This window comes from Rhipicephalus microplus, chromosome 8, assembly GCF_043290135.1.
Source record: "Rhipicephalus microplus isolate Deutch F79 chromosome 8, USDA_Rmic, whole genome shotgun sequence".
In the NCBI taxonomy this organism is placed as follows: Eukaryota; Metazoa; Arthropoda; class Arachnida; order Ixodida; family Ixodidae; genus Rhipicephalus; species Rhipicephalus microplus.
This window is the reverse complement of record NC_134707.1, coordinates 16,307,040-16,323,965: the sequence shown is the minus strand read 5'-3', so window position 1 is coordinate 16,323,965 and position 16,926 is coordinate 16,307,040. Positions and strand designations below refer to the sequence as shown.

Below are 16,926 nucleotides of genomic sequence, written 5' to 3'. Positions count from 1 at the left end.
ATTTGTAACATATATTTACACTCGACTCAATGCCATGTTACGTGAAATGAACTTTTTTTTTATAAAATAATATTCATTCCTGGCCCAACTTTATGCATCATGCAGCACATCAACCTTGCCGGTAGGCAATCGTCAACATTTGCGGAATTCATCTTCAATTTTATCAAAGCAAGTAATGCAACTTTTATAGCTTCTCTACGGGAGAGCGTACATCTGCCGATAGAGAAAACTCGCGGTGCAATGGAAGGCGTGCCTGTCTGCGAATGCGCACGCAAGAACACTCACCGCTTTTGAAATGCATCCTTTGTGGGCCTCCCGCGTGCTGTCCATTGTCTGCAAAGAAGAAGATGAAGCGGAGACGTGTGAGGAGAATGAAACGGTCGTGGGTGGCGTCGTTGCAAACGCCGGGAACCCGGCACGCGTTTGCAGAGTTAACCTCCGCTCTGATCGGCATGAATGCGCCGCGACTGTGAAAACCCTGCCCTCTGGCGTATGACGCGTCATTGTAATTGGTAGCCTTGGGTGGTGGAACGGGTTTGAGTCGATCGTGATTTGAGTCGGGCCTCGTATGATGGTGTGCGTGTGCGTGCGTTTGTCTGTGTGTGCGCCTCGGATGGCGTAAAGGGATCACTGCTTTTAAGGCAGCTGGGGTTCACATCGTGATGCCATGTGTGTGTATGAAGTGCGAGTCTGCCTGTGTGTGTGTGTCTACAGTATACGCTGCCGCATCATTTCATGTTATGAAGCGTTACAGTGTGCGTACGGCAGTGACGGTGACACCAGCAACCGCACAAAGCAAACCAAACCCTAATGAAGGTACACAAACTCTATGTAGAAAACGCCCCTCTCTCCTCTCTCTGCCTGTATACCTCCTCTTCTTGATGTCACTTCTAGGTCATAGGTCTTCATATTCGGTAGCAAGCCGCTATCGCTTCGTTTCGTGTGTGTTGGCGAGTTCTCGCGCATATTGCGTGATGCGTCGCATTAGCTTGTGTGTTGTTGCAAAAATGGTTCCCGGATGAAGTGAAAAGGGAACGTAAGAGAGGAAGTAGGTGAGACGACGATCCATCAAAATTAGGGTCCTGTTTGATGAAGAAGAGGTGCTTGCTCGCACCACTGCTTTTGCAGCATCGTGCGTTTGTAGGAAAACCTCGACGCGCTCGCATATGCTGCATGGTACGCGCAGGCTGCGGAGTACTTGTTTCTCGTTGAAGCAACCACGTGCACGTACTTCATTGTTTTGTATCTGCACTGTAGCTACATAATCACATTGTGCTTGTATTGTGTTATTACATTGTGTTGTCCTGTGCTTCTTGTATCATATTTAGAGCTTCTTTTCATAGTACAAATTTTTATTTAGTAAACTTTTTTAGTCATAAAGAAATAAAGAATTTCCAATACAGCTGTTTTGCTCATTTCCTTGTGGTCCTGTTAACTGCCGCTCTGCTTGCAAACTTTTTTTTCATAATGGTCATATAAATGACTGAATCGATAATGGTCCAAAATAGCATTGTAACCCGGTCTGATGTAGCGGAGCGCCTGGGCCTGTGCAAACGTTGGAGCGGCCAGCTATGTGCTATAGTCCATGTCGTGAAGGACTTCAATAAAGGTTGTCCATTACATTTCATGTATGTTAGATTAATGGATAATGAACCTTGACATGACTTGAACATGTGTGATATAGTACGCATATTACGTTGCAAACTAAGTATGGTATTCCGCTATTAGTCGTGAACATTAAAAGGAGCGTTAGTGAACGTCATCTTCGATGTGAAAATATTTCTATGCTCAATCATGCCCACCCGTGAATAGATTTAAGCAAGCTGTTGCTCTTGGAGAGGCTTGGCCTTTACTGTCCAGTTGCGCTCTCCCGAACACAACTAGCCAGTAAACGACAACTAGGGTGGGCATTTGCAGTTCGACGGCAGCTGCAGTGCTGTAAGCTTTGGAGCTTCCGTCCAATTCTTGATAAGACAAAGTTTTTGGCGCGATCTGGTGATAGATCAAAGAGAGATATCCTCGAAGCGTTTAGGGGTGAAGCTCCTTAAGGCGCGGGCTGTGCGTCCCCTGTATGTAGCTACCTCTCGTTTAGTGCTTGCAGTGTTCACTAGATGGCAGTTCTTGTACCTAATGATAAAAAGATGCAAGGTGTTATAAACTAGACGGCGGTACTTGTAGTTGATGATGAAAGATGCGAGATGTTATAAAATAGGAATGATGTCACATATGGCGCGTGTCATTGGTGGATGGCAATCGTACGATTTAGTGCGGCGACGTACGCTAGGGGAAGCGTTGTAATTAAATCGAGTGGGAAAAATGTACGGAGGATTCATGGTTTACCAGGTTTACCTCTGGAGCTTCGCCCACTCATCATCATTCACTTCGTGGATATGGCGGCACTTTTTCACATTGTGCGTGCAGGAGACACCGGCCACGGTTGCGCGTCAGTAGCATTTGGACAAAAATATATTGACTTCATGTCGTGATAGAGGCGGAGCTATAGGTATGGTGTGGTTGTTTGATTTAACACGTCCACGTATTTTTTGTCTCCTCAATTAAACTTCAGTTGGTACTTTGCGCTCGTCTTTCAAAAGCGTTCCTTCGGACCTCGTGTTCTTTCGCCTAATATTTTACCTTCTATAGAAAAGTGACTAGAGTCCTGTGCAATTATCAGCCTCATTCAGGGTCTACAAACGGGATGCAGTGCCCAGATTAAACATTTTAACTTTGCATCTTCTAAAAGTATGCATGGCGAGTTGAGAGAAAGAAGAATGGTTTACCATTACATTTAAAAGAATTTCGCCACTCTGCCAATGACAGCCATAACCTCTTTTCACACCTGGGCTTCCCTACCCGCAGGTTATCGTCTTAACTATTTGCATATCGTTGTTTTTCTCTGCCACATATCATGTGGAAAAATACATTCCAAATACTTTCCACTGGCTTCGTTTTCGTTATTCATGTGGGGCGCTCAGCTCCATCCTGCAGTACATTATTTCACTGAACAAGGAAATAGCCGTTCAATATGAATATGTGACCTGTAGAAACGGACCTAAATCAATGGGTTATGGGACCTAACACGTATTATAATCTATGATGCGCGTATGCACGCGTATAACTATCGGTACTACAAAACGCATCGAAGTACAACCCACCTCATTGTCAAGGCCAAGGAGACTCAGGTACTGAAGGTATTTGCTTAGGTTCATGTTGCCGTTGCTTCGAACCTGCAAGGTGAAAAAGATATGGGAAGGATACGATAAGAAAAGTTGCATTTGAAGATGATGCTCCGGAACGCTAGTTAAAAACAAAGCGGGATGGATGTAGTGGTCCACTTACCCAACCAGTGCTCTTGAGCATGCATCTGCTGAGCCTTGGGAGGTATTCCTGCATATTACGAATGGCGAACAATCACAATACAAAAAATGAATGTTTGAATTTTCCAGGTGTAACATTCAGTTTCGCAAACGAAATCCATACCCAGAACACTGCAAGTCAACGTGGATCGCAGATTCTGACGAAATTCGCAATCCAAGAACACTTTTATCGTATTTATTCTTTTGTATTTTCTCGTTTTTATTTTATTGTTATAGTTGCTGCATTTATCATTTCGACTCTGACACCCGTATTCTAGAACGTCCCTTCACTCAACGCTTCACCTTAACCTGAGAAACCCGATGGAAGCGCCCCCTGTAGGCACGGCAAGTCACTGCATATCAACGTTAACGTGGTGCGACTCCCGAGCAGCGCAGCGTCATTTTCAGCCGAGCAGCGGCGCAGTGTTCAACTCGGTATAGTTAAGGGTGAAAGTCGAGTCGAGGGGCGTTTGTGAATACGGCGGTAATTCTTCGGCCACGTTTTTCATGCGGCCTTTAACCTTGACCTCAGCAGAATTAAATTATGACGGTTATCTGCTGCGCGTACCTACTGCGACATGAAGCTGAGTTCGCATGCTGCTCGAATGCTGCTCAAAACACAACTTCGCAGATATGTGTTGTTAGTTAATTATTCTGTGCGCTTGCGCGTGTACTTGAAGCTTAATTTTAAATGCGGATCATTTCTTAGTGGCACCACGTCGCGGAGCCAGCCTCGGCAGCGCCATCCACACAGCCACTGCGCATGCTCGCGTCTCGTGCAGCATGCTCGCGTCTCCTGCCAAGTGTTTCCCCCTGTCTCGTCTTGCAAGGTGATTGGCTGCTTCAGCGTTTATTTTGAACAGTAAATACTAGGTTTAACACGTCTATGTGTATAAAAACGCATAATTGTTCTTTCACCATAAAACTATTTGACAAGACGTACCTCAATGTCGCTGGGATGGTCTGGAAGGTGCTTCTGACACCGAATCCATGTTTGGGGATCACTCATCTGCGTGAGGGAACGTGACCAATTGACCATAACAATATGCACATCTGTTTTCAAGTGAGCGCTCAGTATACATTTGGATAAATGATACACAAACTTGGGTACTTTTGTCTAACGTTAACCGTCTGAAACTGTAGTTTAAAATACACTAAAGTTTGAAAGTAAATGTATTAGTAGTGAAAGTTTTACGTCACAAAACTACAATATCGTCGCGGGGAGATGGCAAAAGATGTGATTTTAATGACAGACGGTTGTAGTGGAGGAGGCTCCAGAAATTTCGACCATCTGGTTATAACGCGCACTGATATGACATGCTGCACGAGCTTCTAGCGTTTCGCCTCTTAAAATGCGAACGCCATTGCCGGGTCGAACCCGTGACCTTCTATTCATGAGTGGAGCCCTATAATCACTGCTCCACTGAGAGGGTACTAAAATACACCTAAATGGCGATAAGAGGCCGATAATATCGATTTGTTCCTGTTTCATCGCAGTCTTGGTGTAATATAGAAAATGTATTTTTCGTCGCCGTTATGGCTCTAAACGAGTGTCTAACTTCCACAACTCGCACCAGAATGCTATTATTTCTAAATACGTCGACAGAAATATTCAATAAAACGCAAACCACTTTCCGCGCATAATAAAATATTTCTGTTCGTGCACTCACCTCGGGTATGACGAGTGGATTCTTTAGAGGCTCGCATGCTCCCCAGTCGGATGTGAAAAATTCCTGGATCTGGAAAGCGCGAGAATAGCAGAGAAAGTTTCGGCATTCGTCAATACCGGCGCATCGATTGCACCCTTGTTAACGCCTTCTTCATCATCTCGATTACAATTGTAAGCGAGTTAGGAAAGCTTACTTTCTTCCTAATGCGTGCTAATGGAGTATTACCTAAAGGGAACTGGGCTAAAACGCTTTTTGCAGTGAATGACAATGTCTAAAAGAATGTTGTCGGTTGATGACTATATGCACATAATCCTAATAATTACCTAACTTATTCTGCCTTCTTGTACTTGTTCAACACATATAGCTATTGGTTTTGTGTTCGTTTATTCCATGTCTACAAACTTATTGTGTTAATGTTAGCTTTACTTGTTGCCATTGAATTTTTGTAATTATAATTCTTGTTATTAGGCACAGGAGGTTTATAAGTCTGTAACTACTGGCCTTTTATGTATATAGACATTGTAACAAAATTCCTGTTTTTAAACATAATTGAACTAACCGTGACTTTGATTTTATTGTGTGTGTTAAGTGCATTACATACGTATAACTGTGCATGGGAAAAAAATTCACAAAGTTTCATCATCGGTACGCAAAAGGCATCTGCTATTTTATACAGATAACGCCCCTTCATACAGGTGTTGAGGTGTTTGCTTTGTTAATATAATTTAGTCAAGCAAGCCATCAAATCGTTCAACATCAGTGTCCTTGCTTCTACAAAAAATAACCATAAACAACTCAACAAATTGCACTACCAATCTCTTCACTTCGCCCTGTCCGTTACGCTCTAGCACAGGCTGTATTCAATTGCCGACACCACTAGAGGTGTACACCGACATATGTGGGTTGCTGTCGATATCAATAATTCATTACGGTTTTTTCCAACTATCATTTCTGACTTCAAGGAAGGTTTCACAAGGGCCGCTGTCTGCGAACATCGGTTTCGTACGCTTGGTGTATGTAACACGGCGAAGGAAATCTGGAAGCAAAGAAAACGGCGCATTGGAAAAGGAAGCAGCACCTAAAACGGACCTAATTCCTTCCTTCCTTGAAGCGTTTCCTTGTTCGTATTTTTTTCGCTGTACCGTTTGTGTTTGAGATACGCAAAGCTGAAATTGATGATTGGCGGCACGTTGTACGCGAAATAGATAGAAAACAAAACGAAGAGAAGACCAAGATATGTTCGCTTTGTTGGAGGCTGCGGGGAACCGCTGATCCACAAAATACGGCGCAGCGTTTTGTTGTGTGGCTTCCGAGATTGAAAGCGCTACAGTCTCGGAGGCAGTGCGAGAACGCGAGCGCTACTTGAAACCGTCACCAGAGGTCGACTTAAAGCAAGTTTGTTGCGCGCGTTGTTTAAACGATGCAGATAAGCAACCAGGGATAAAGGTACGGCTATGAAGGGGATGAACATGGAAAAGTAAGCATAAACATGAGAGACGACTGAAGACTTTGTTTAACTATATAGGACGACGACAAGCCGTAATACAGAAGGGAGGAAATATGTTGTATCATCATCACATGTTTTTAAATATTCCATCTTATATTGAAAAAAGATAGTTGAAGGAGCCTTGTATAATCTGTACCAACTTTTCATTCTGTTTTCTTTATATGGCGACGTCAAATGAGATGTGCATGAACAATTGCTATAGACCTGTAGTTCAAGAAGTACTCGTCAATACTGTCAGGCTTATCTTACTCGAGATAATTCTGGCAATACTGTAGTTCTGCTGTGCAGAGCACCGCATGTATAGATTATATTTTGATTTTCTGTCTGTTGCAAGTACAAAAAACTCATAGCATTATCACGTGACAACAATTTGTCCCGCACTGAAACGTACATCTTGGTATAGGGTATCCTTTATCCGCTGTTAAGCATTTCAAGAGATCGCCACAGAAGTTCGTTTTAGTAAGCGGAACATGGGTGTCCAGAATGTTGCAGTGAATAAGTGAAACTACAATGAAACCACTATCGTTTGGCGTAGTGTCTTTAGTCCGTAGAAATTCTCGTGCTCATCCATGCTAGTGTATGTGACATTTAACACAATTCCACATATCAATCAATCAATCAATCAATTAATCGATCAATTAAAACGTCAGTCCCCAATGAGGGTTTGACGGGAAAAAAGCGTGCTATTGCCAGCATCGCAAGGCTCTGGCCCTTTATGGTGTGCAGCAGCCCATGAGCATGTTACACAATGTGATTGCATTGGAAATAATAAGGAATGCATGAATGTGGCAATGCCGAATGAGCGAGCAAGAAAAAAAAAACTTAATGTAAAAAATCAAGAAAGGAAAGGGTTAGTTTGGTTGTTTGATGACGAATATACCTACAGTTGAATAAAAATCTGTGTAAGGAAAGGTATATTACAGTGGCCAGTAAATGTGGTACAATTAAACGACAACGATGCATAAAGAGAACTTTTTTACGTGGTACGGTACGCGTACTTCCACAACCAACGGAGCGAAATACTAGGAATACATGTTGCCGCACATAATGAAATTTCCGTGCACTAAGCTAGGTACCCATTACTTTTAGTACCTGCGCAACGTCTGCATGCCTTCACAGACGCCGTGCATCGTATTGGTGGACGCGTACGCTTTCCTCACAGTACTGCACCCAACTACGGAGGAAGAAGAATGCGTGTACGAGGTGTAACTCGATAAAACAAGGGCGCACGACGGCATATTTTTTTTTTCCTCTCAAGGAGGAGAAGAGCCAATGCGTCTCGCTCGATCGAAATGGGTCCTCCGAAGCACCTTTATTGGGACAAGTTTGCGGCCGCCACGGGCCATTTTTTTTGTGGTCGTCTATTTTCTTTTCACGCGGTGTATCTATGTAGGCCGTCTGGTCAAAGTCGGCGGGATGTTACCGCGCGACAACTCCGGAGCGTGCTCGATGTTGACGTCAATGCGTGCAAATGCGATCTCCTTGTAATGTCTCGAGACACGTCCTGGACGGGCGTCTGTTTGTTTTGCATTACAGGGAGAGATACAGAGTGGAGGAAAGAAAGCTGTACTGATATGTCGTGCGCTAAGTAATGCAGAAAATTGCAACCGTGCGAGTAGCAAGCGTGTGTGTCTGGCTCTTTTCTATAGTACTACGCCTGCGATGAAAAGTCCGTAAGTAAAGGTTGTGTCAAGCAGACGTTTTGACAAGCAGACCCGTCTTCCTCAAGGCTAGAACAGAACTGTTGAACCTCTGCTTACGTATTTTTCAAGCAAAAATGCGTGGTACACATATGCACATATGTTCCCTTGTATTTCCTGTTTGCTTTTCTTCAGTTCGAACTGTAGATATTGGGAAAAAATCCCAGCGCTGCTTCTGAGAGGAAGACCAAACGACAGACAGCAAAGTTATGTCGTATTCTGCACATACCCTATGCTTCCCGATAAGGCGTGCCCCCGAACTTGGAAAAAGTTTGCATATATTTCCAAACTTTGAATAAATACAGAAGACAAACACCAGCTCTCGGTGCTACCTCGTTGATCCATTTGTCGCGTGAAAAGCCACTATGAGAAGGCCCTCCCTTATTGGTTTTGAAGATGATTACGTTGTTTGAGTTTCAGCGGTGCTATCGTTGGTGACAAATACAGAAGTGCTGCACGAAGGTCAGATGTGACTCGGTCAAAGGCGTAGCCGTAGGATGACACACCAGGCCTCCACGCCCTACGCCTCGAAACTGTTGTATCATAAAACAACGAAGCACAATGACCAACAGCGAAACACCGACTGTTCAATCAACGAAGTCACTCCTCAGCCTCCCTCCAACCACCCTTCCCATTACCAAGCAAAAGCTTATAACACTCCCCGCCCTGTATCATTGTGTGGAATGTGCATGTGGAATGTTCAGGCGTTGTAGAAAACTAAGTTACTTCAACAGTATACGTCAAAGAGTCCTTTTGCGTTCATTAATATTTTGATTTCCCGTAGAAAGTGATCTGGGTGAGTTGAACAGAAAGAACCGTAAAACTTTTATTTTTTAGGTTTGATCGAGGCATCTCTTATAATCACATCGTGGTTTTGGGAAGCCCACTGTAGTAATACATTACAATATTATTTGGATTAAACTGCGGTACCGGTGCTAAGACACGCCGAGACAGTCAAGAGTGGCGGAGATTTGGGGGGTGAATGAAGTCGCATGGAGTTCTACCTTTTAAGAGCGAAGCTCCTTGAGGCACGAAGGCGTGGGTTGGTCGCCACCTGTATGTGTGCAATGTATGTAGTGACCACCTTACAACATATCCACGGAGTGAATGATGATGAGTGGGGCGAGGCTTCGGAGGGTTTTATTGGCGAACCATCAATCATCCGCTGACTGTCTGTTTGACGTATGAATCTACGCACGGACGGACATATGCACGGACAGACGGACACACGGAGGAATGAAGGGACGGACGGAAGCGTGGACGGACTGATGGACGCTTCGATCCACTCATCATCATTCACTCCGTAAATATGCTGCGATTTTTATGTACGTTCATACATGCTTTTATGAGTGTTAACTAATATACACACCTACAAATAGTGAAAATTTCAGAGGAGGTTGGACAGGGTGGCATGAACCACGTCAAGTGGTACCAGCTACGGGGGATAAAAAAGCAGTCAACAAATGCATATTATTTTTTTCTCCGAGATTCAGAAAGTGCCCAACACCTCTAGCTCATTCGGCAGCATCCGTTATTTCAGTATGGCTCTCGAAAACGGTGCCGAGTCGACAGGAATACATTGCTGTCGAAGCTTTAGGACACGAATCTGAAGCAAATAAAAACATTCGTTCGTAGCTAGCGAGGCACAAAGCGCGCAGCGGCCACCGGATAGACTCGAAGTGGCCGCTAACCGCTTTCTGCGATGCGGTCGTGTTTTCCAGGCGGGCACATGCACCGTCCACACCTGGTTTTCTGTCATACGTGAAGCATATTGCGTTTTGTAGATTGCAGGACAAACCAAAATGCTTCATAGTTGTTTCATGCGTCATTTTGTCTGCGGAGACGACCTGCGTCAGCCTTGCGAAGCAAGCTATATACACACTAAAACGGTCTGACGCACGTGTACACCCAGATGCATGTGTACTATCTCACGCGGAGACAGAGATCGAAAGAGAGAGAGAGAGTGAAAAGCAATAGAAAGGCCAAGAGGTTAACCAGGTTGCAACCAGTTCGCTACCCTACAAGAGGGAGGAGGAAAGGAGAGGAGAAGAATAAAAATAAATAAGAAAAGGGAAGCAAAGTTATACAATAGCATGAAAAGAAGCGCGTATCCCACGCGGAAAACGCAATCTGCACCTATAAGATCGACAAACTTGGAGTAAGCGTTTATTTTCGTCTATGTATATATAGAGTGTCGCATTAGTATGCCCGCCACATCTACACACCACATGGTATAGCACCCGTTTGGCTTCTGTTGCGTTCGCTTTCCGGCGCTGTGGGGCGTCTGCAATCAGCATAAGGCCTCGCTTGCCTACAGTGGCCTGTCTGTTTCTTGAGTAGAAATAGCGATTTCGTCTTTGATGGCAGCGTCCTGTGGTTTGTCGTGGGAAGCTATTCGTGATGGAATTTCTAACGCCGTCCTGATTTCCACCAACTTCTTTTAGATGCCTGTGTGAACATTTGGCACACTCCCTTTGGCTGACTTGCACGTTGAAAAATGTGCGCATTCGAATGACAGCGATTGAGGTCAGGCCTTAAATGAGAGAGTGGTCTTAATATTTGAGTTTTAGAACTGCCGTGCAAGCAGAAAGAAAGAAAAGACAACAGTTTTACCATGAATGTACTTGTCTGCAAGGTATTTTTTTTGCAACAAAGATGTTTATAGATAGCTTGACAACAATGTCAATATGTTACACATTACTTTGCTATTCCACTTTGCAAGTATATCCCGAAACTAGATTTCCTAGGACGTATCTGAAACGAATGCGAAGTTGTAGGTCTGATTTCTGGCATCAGTGGTCATATTTTGATCAGGCGGATCAGTTTCTCAGGCGGATCAGTGAGGGCGGATCAGTTTTTGAGAATAAAAAGCATGTTAACAAACCCTGTGGGGTCTAAAGTTACAATTCAAGGCAAGGAATAATGCCACAAACCAAGTGAATGAATAAGTTTTGATTAGTTTTCCTGTTTGCAAAATTTTACTAACTAACTAACTAACTAACTAATAGCGAATACTAAACAAATATGGCAGTATTAGTAAGAGCAAGATAAATAGCCAGAATGCCGTGATGGTTGTACAGTGGTTAGGGCTCTGGGCTGCTAATCTGAAAGAGGCGGGGTGGATCCTGGTCACGGCAGGTCGCATTTTGTTTGAGGCGAAACTCTAAATGCTAACTTGTTGCGCGACGTCAGCAGAGTTTAAAGAATGACCAGTTGGTCGAAATTTCTGGAGTCTTCCAGGACGGTGTGCCTCATATTAACATTGTGGTTCCAGCACGCAAAGCCCCCCGAATTAAATAGCCAGAAGGTTTCACGTGCGCCTAATGAGCTTAAAAACCACATTACGTGCGCCATATTAATAAGGTCTAACAGACAATCCATGGAAGTATACGGGATGTTGTTAGAACTTATCGTAATGTAAATGTGAAGAAAGAAAAATGGACGGAAAGATAACTTTCCCTGGACAGGTACCAAACTCGAACACATACACATGGCCGCGAAGCTGTAAACGTGTACAAACTGAGCATTAACGAGTGTCCGGGCACTACGTTTGAAAGTTATGGACCCGCTAGTTCGTCTCACTTTCAATGGAATATTTTCAGTAAGACATGTATGAGCCGTCGTCTTGGGCTGCTAAGCTTACGGGTTCTTCTTTTTGCATACTTCCACGTGAATTAATAAGGGCACGAAATACCGCATGCACCAACCAAATTGTTTGAATACGTATGTCTCTACTGTATTACTTGGCTCAGTTAATAAAGATACAAAAGACAAAGGCTAACAGCGAAATATGGTGGCCCTCAAACCCATTCGTAAAGCAGTCGATAGCTCCGAAAGCCGGCGCCATCGACAAGGTTATAAAGTGAAGCGAACGACTACGAGGAACGGTGACGGGCAGTGACGTAACGGGAAAATGGAAATACAGGAAAGAGAAGATAGACGGTGCAGTGACATTTCTGGAGTGGGTCAACCACACGACTAGTTTTGACCTCGTAAGTCGTGACCGCACCGGCTTGTTCTGTCCCTCTATTTCGTGTTGGACGTGCATGTTGGCAAACAGCGCCGTGACGCTACTTTGAATTTTTCTTTTGCGATGTCGTTTAGGTCCTGCATAGATTCGTGAGGCTGCTGTCCTCTTGCTTGCTTGGCAGTGAGTTTGGGTACGAAATGGGTTGACACTCATGGTCCTTTCGATAAAACTTTTGTAGGGCCTAGTTGGTACATAGTATTAAGGTGTTTCAAATGACAGACTGATGGGCTAGTTGGCAATGCATAACTTAGAACACTAGCGCAAAGGACTGCACGGACGACAACTGATTAAGACTTGACACAGTGCTATGTCCCGTCTTGATCAGTTATCGTCCGTGTAATCCTTTGCGCTAGTGTTCTGAAGTAAGCATTAAGGTGAAAACTGCAGCAAGAACCAGGACGAACCACAAATAGATGAGAGAAAGACTTGCCTAATCTATGATTTGTGCTTGCCTTATCTATTCGTTTTGGCCCGTCTTAATTCGAAATGAAGCTTTGGCGTGCACTGGATTCTCAATGAGGAAAAAGATCAGCTTGACCTTGTTGGTAGTTAACGTAACTGTTAGCTAGAATTAGGACGGGACAAGTTGTTAGACTCAACAATAATAAGAACAGGCAATCAAGACAAGAAAGCTTTAGGGAATGTAACTTGTAGTAGTTGTGATTTATATGTGGAAAAAAAAAAGTGGACGAAAAAATAACTTGCCGTGGGCAGGGATTATACCTGAAACTTTCAAATAACACGACCAATTCTCTACCAATAACACCAGATTTAAACACCGTTCATGCTTTTTTTATATTCGTTGTACATTCTAACTACAGCAAAATGACTTCGACATTCACAGCTTCAAAAGTGTGCAATGATTCTGCATTGCCTTAACTATGAAGATCTCTTTATTTTTTGATGAATCCAAACTTGTTATTCAGCTTTTCATTAACGAGACTAAACTTAATCCTCCCGCATATCCCTGTGTAAAAATTTCCTGTTTCCAATTTTGAGAAGATATCATTTCCTGTTCACGTTTTGGTGGTTACATATAGATGATGAATTTGGCGTTGTGCGCCCCGCCCCGGTAGTCTAGAGGCTAAGATACCCGGCTGCTGACCCGCAGGTCGCGGGATCAAATCCTGGTTGCGGTGGCTGCATTTCCGATGGAGGCGGAAATGTTGTAGGCCCGTGTGCTAAGATTTGGGTGCACGTTAAAGAACCTCAGCTGGTCGAAATTTTCGGAGCCCTTCACTACAGCGTCACTCAGAATGAAATGGTGGTTTTGAGAGGTTAAACCCCACATATCAATCAATTGGCTGCTGTATCCGAATATCTGTTCTTTATTCATTATATATTCGTTGTCTTGTAAAAGTATTTTTTTGTTTTGGCTCTCTTGTTCACTGCATCCTGTTTTTATGCTTCTTGATATTATTAACCTAGACCTCCGATGCATTGTACAACTAAGGGGACCTCTTCTCCGCCGCGGCGGTGCAGTGGTTATGCGGCTCGGCTACTAGCCCGAAGGTCGTGAGTTCGATCCCTGTCCTGGTGGTCGCATTTTGACAGACGCGAAATGGTGGAGCTCCGTGTAGTGCACGATGTAAGTGCACGTTAAATAAAAACACCAGATGTTGAAATCTGCGGAGCCTTCCACTACGGCGTCTCTCATAATCAAATAGTGGTGTTCTTGCTGTGGAACCCGCCATATTAATAAGAGCCCCTGCTATGCATATTTTCTTGTTTACCATTTCAATGCGCGCTCGACCATCATCTTAAAGTTAATGTTCCCACATGCCGCACTAACACTTGCCATGTTTTTTTTTTTTGCCTCAAACAAGCAGTGACTGGAACCACCTTACTGTCTCCATTGCTGCAATCGAAGAATCTGCCGCCTTCAAAATTGCAGTTATTGATGTATTGTTGTCAGACTACTCCTCTCTGTAATGCCCTCTGGCCTTGAGAGTATAAAAATAAATAAATAAATAAATAAATAAATAAAGATAAACTGACTGTGACATTGATTTCGAGGTCACTTCTACAACATGTTTCAAACGAACGCTGGTTATCAGCGTGTGTCACATTAGCGAAATGTCTCTGAGGAGTAATAGTCACGGTCAAGTTTAGAAGAGGAAACCCACGCGCAAACATTTACGCAGTGAAGTATGCCATCAAAAAAGGAACGCTTACCAAAGAAATCGCATCGACGTCTCAATAATGAGCCGTGGAAAACGCCAAACTGAACGACCAGGAGCGCGCCACGAGCGATGTACCGAAACAATGCTTGGTCATGCATCGGGGCGCAACCTTGTATAAACGTACAAGAGTGCAGAATCAATCTTGTGCACGTATAAAAAAGTCAGATAAAGGAAATACAGATATAGACATTAAAGGAACTAAAAGAGGAAATGCGTCGCCGAGCCGTGGAGAGTCTCCATCATGTCTAGAATCATCACGAGATCAGCGTTGCCAGCCCTATACGCAGTTGGTTTCTTTGTTTTGCCTGCTTTGAACACAAGGTGGGACGAGCTTCTTGGGTCGCATTCAGGGTTACGCTGACTCCTCGCAGACTCTATCCTGACTGCTTATACGAGATATTCTCTGCACGTGGCTGCTCTATATATACTATATGCGAGAGTGCGGCCAGAGTGTTCACTGCTTCGCGCATGTAAACCCGTCTCTTGAAGTAAGATTGAAGGTTTAACCTTCGTGAGAGCCCTAGTACAGGTTACTCTACAGGTAAAACGGAATAAATTCCGTGCTATCTATAGTTGATAGGCATTCATCGCGTGTAAAATTTAGAGAAAAACAGCGCGAAAATAGAGCAACCTAAGAAGAACTACACAGGACAGGCTTTATTAAGTTACGCCGTGCAAACGTGGACGGGCGGGGAGAGTGTGGTGGTGTTTGTGCTGGCTCGTCTTCCCCTTGTGTCCTGTTTGCATGCCTTAAGTTTACACCGAGCACTGAGTGCTACAAACACATTTAGAGACTTTCTGAACAGCTACCAAGGAATTCAGTATAGCTATACAGACGCAGGTTTGTGGTTCTGGTTATCGGTCGGGAACTTGGCAAATTTCAGGAACGTGCTGATGTCGCTGCTTGGGGGAACGCAATATTTTAAGGGACAACGAATTTTTACTTACTGATATGCGCAGTACTTATATCAGCAGCAATAACGTTCTGATGGCTACAACGGAAAGTCATAAGCACGATTCTCTTGCACAGATGATTCTGGTGGTTGAGCTGGTTCTTATAGGTTCTAATCGTCAATAGGCGACTGCACACTCCTTTGTAGTTTTCAAGTTCACGTGTTGCAGGTTATATGGTAAACTATATTTTTTTATATGTGCCTTTATTTTCACGAAGAGCAGCAAGGTATGTTAACTCGAATTCTACGGGCCGTTATTCAGTCACGGCTAGCATGATGCTCGTCTTTAATATTGTGCAACAATATGTTGTGCGTTTTGTTTAAAGCGTATTTTTCACATATGATTTCCCTCGTGCTCCCCGCAGTAAGGAGGTAGTGATATTTTATCTCGTTCAAGAGAAGAAGCGTGGCCACAGCTGGCAAACATTCTTCGATTAACCACTCAGTGTAACATTTTCAGGAAGAATATCGGAAAGCGATGAATCGGCATGGGTACTTGACTGACGTTATAAAGTGAACCAGAGGCGCTGATGGTGCAGCGTAAATGCATTACAGCAGCTCAATTGTCAGACCTGAATATTTTCGCATGGGAGTCGCACCCTCACCCTAATGATGAGCGCCGGAACACAGTGACCACTGAAGCATGCGCGGCGGGAATGAGCAAATTTGGAGAACCGTTTTATCGATTGTTATATCAGTTTGTTAACGTGTTTCCAGCTTGTTACAGTTGAACATTGCAGACGGGAACAATGAGGTGTTCTAATTATCACGACACGACCTATGACCCACACATACTGAAGAAAACGTTTGTGTTAAGTTCAAATTACGTTGCAATACATGTTTACGCGGCTGCTATCATAGGCTAGTAGAAAAAAAATGGCGATAGACAATCGTCGTACTGTCGATAACTGCTACATGGTGGTACGCGCACCAACAAATATACGGCATGGCTGAACATAATCAAATATACTGATTTAAGAACGCTGCTTTAGTTATACCCGAATCGAAGCTTTCGAATTGATGTTTTAAAATATAGCCACAGTGGTTGATGGGCTGTCATCACGACAGAACATCCGACGAGCAATGGTGCAATCAATCATCCCACCTAGGAGTAGAGGTGAAAACGCCTACATTATTTCAACGCCACGAAGCAAAATAAAGGCTATTAACAAAATCTCAACATGCATCAACTTACCGTTTGTTTGCCGCCGTCCTTATCACCCTTCTCTGGCTTCTCGATGGGCCCGGCCACAGCCGATCCAAGCCATGCGAACGTGACTAGGAGGACCACGTGGTGAAGCTGATCCCGCATGACTCCTTGGAACGATCCCCGAGACAACAATCGACAATGACCGCTGCTCTGGCACTATATGGACAGCAATGAAGCGAAGCCCACGATTTCGCCGTCTGCTGTTGCAGAGACGGTTGTGGGAGCAGACGAACTTATGAGCAACAGGAGTAGCAGGAACGGGTCGACCGACTGGTCCAGTCTCTAACGGCAAATGCTGGGCCGCTGATCGCGGGCAG

At 44.0% G+C, this 16,926-nt stretch overlaps 1 protein-coding gene across 1 annotated transcript in view; it reads right to left on the bottom strand.

Moving 5' to 3' along the window:
• Positions 1-16,926, bottom strand: part of LOC119165718 (uncharacterized) — a 31,685-nt gene extending 14,759 nt beyond the window's left edge. Inside the window, exons 1-6 of the mRNA XM_037417799.2 lie at positions 16,595-16,926; positions 5,027-5,095; positions 4,300-4,365; positions 3,340-3,387; positions 3,156-3,227; positions 286-333 (exon numbers count right to left, since the gene is read on the bottom strand). Of these exons, the coding sequence (XP_037273696.2) occupies positions 286-333; positions 3,156-3,227; positions 3,340-3,387; positions 4,300-4,365; positions 5,027-5,095; positions 16,595-16,711 (420 nt within the window). The 5' untranslated portion in view covers positions 16,712-16,926. The remainder of the gene's footprint in view (positions 1-285; positions 334-3,155; positions 3,228-3,339; positions 3,388-4,299; positions 4,366-5,026; positions 5,096-16,594) is intronic.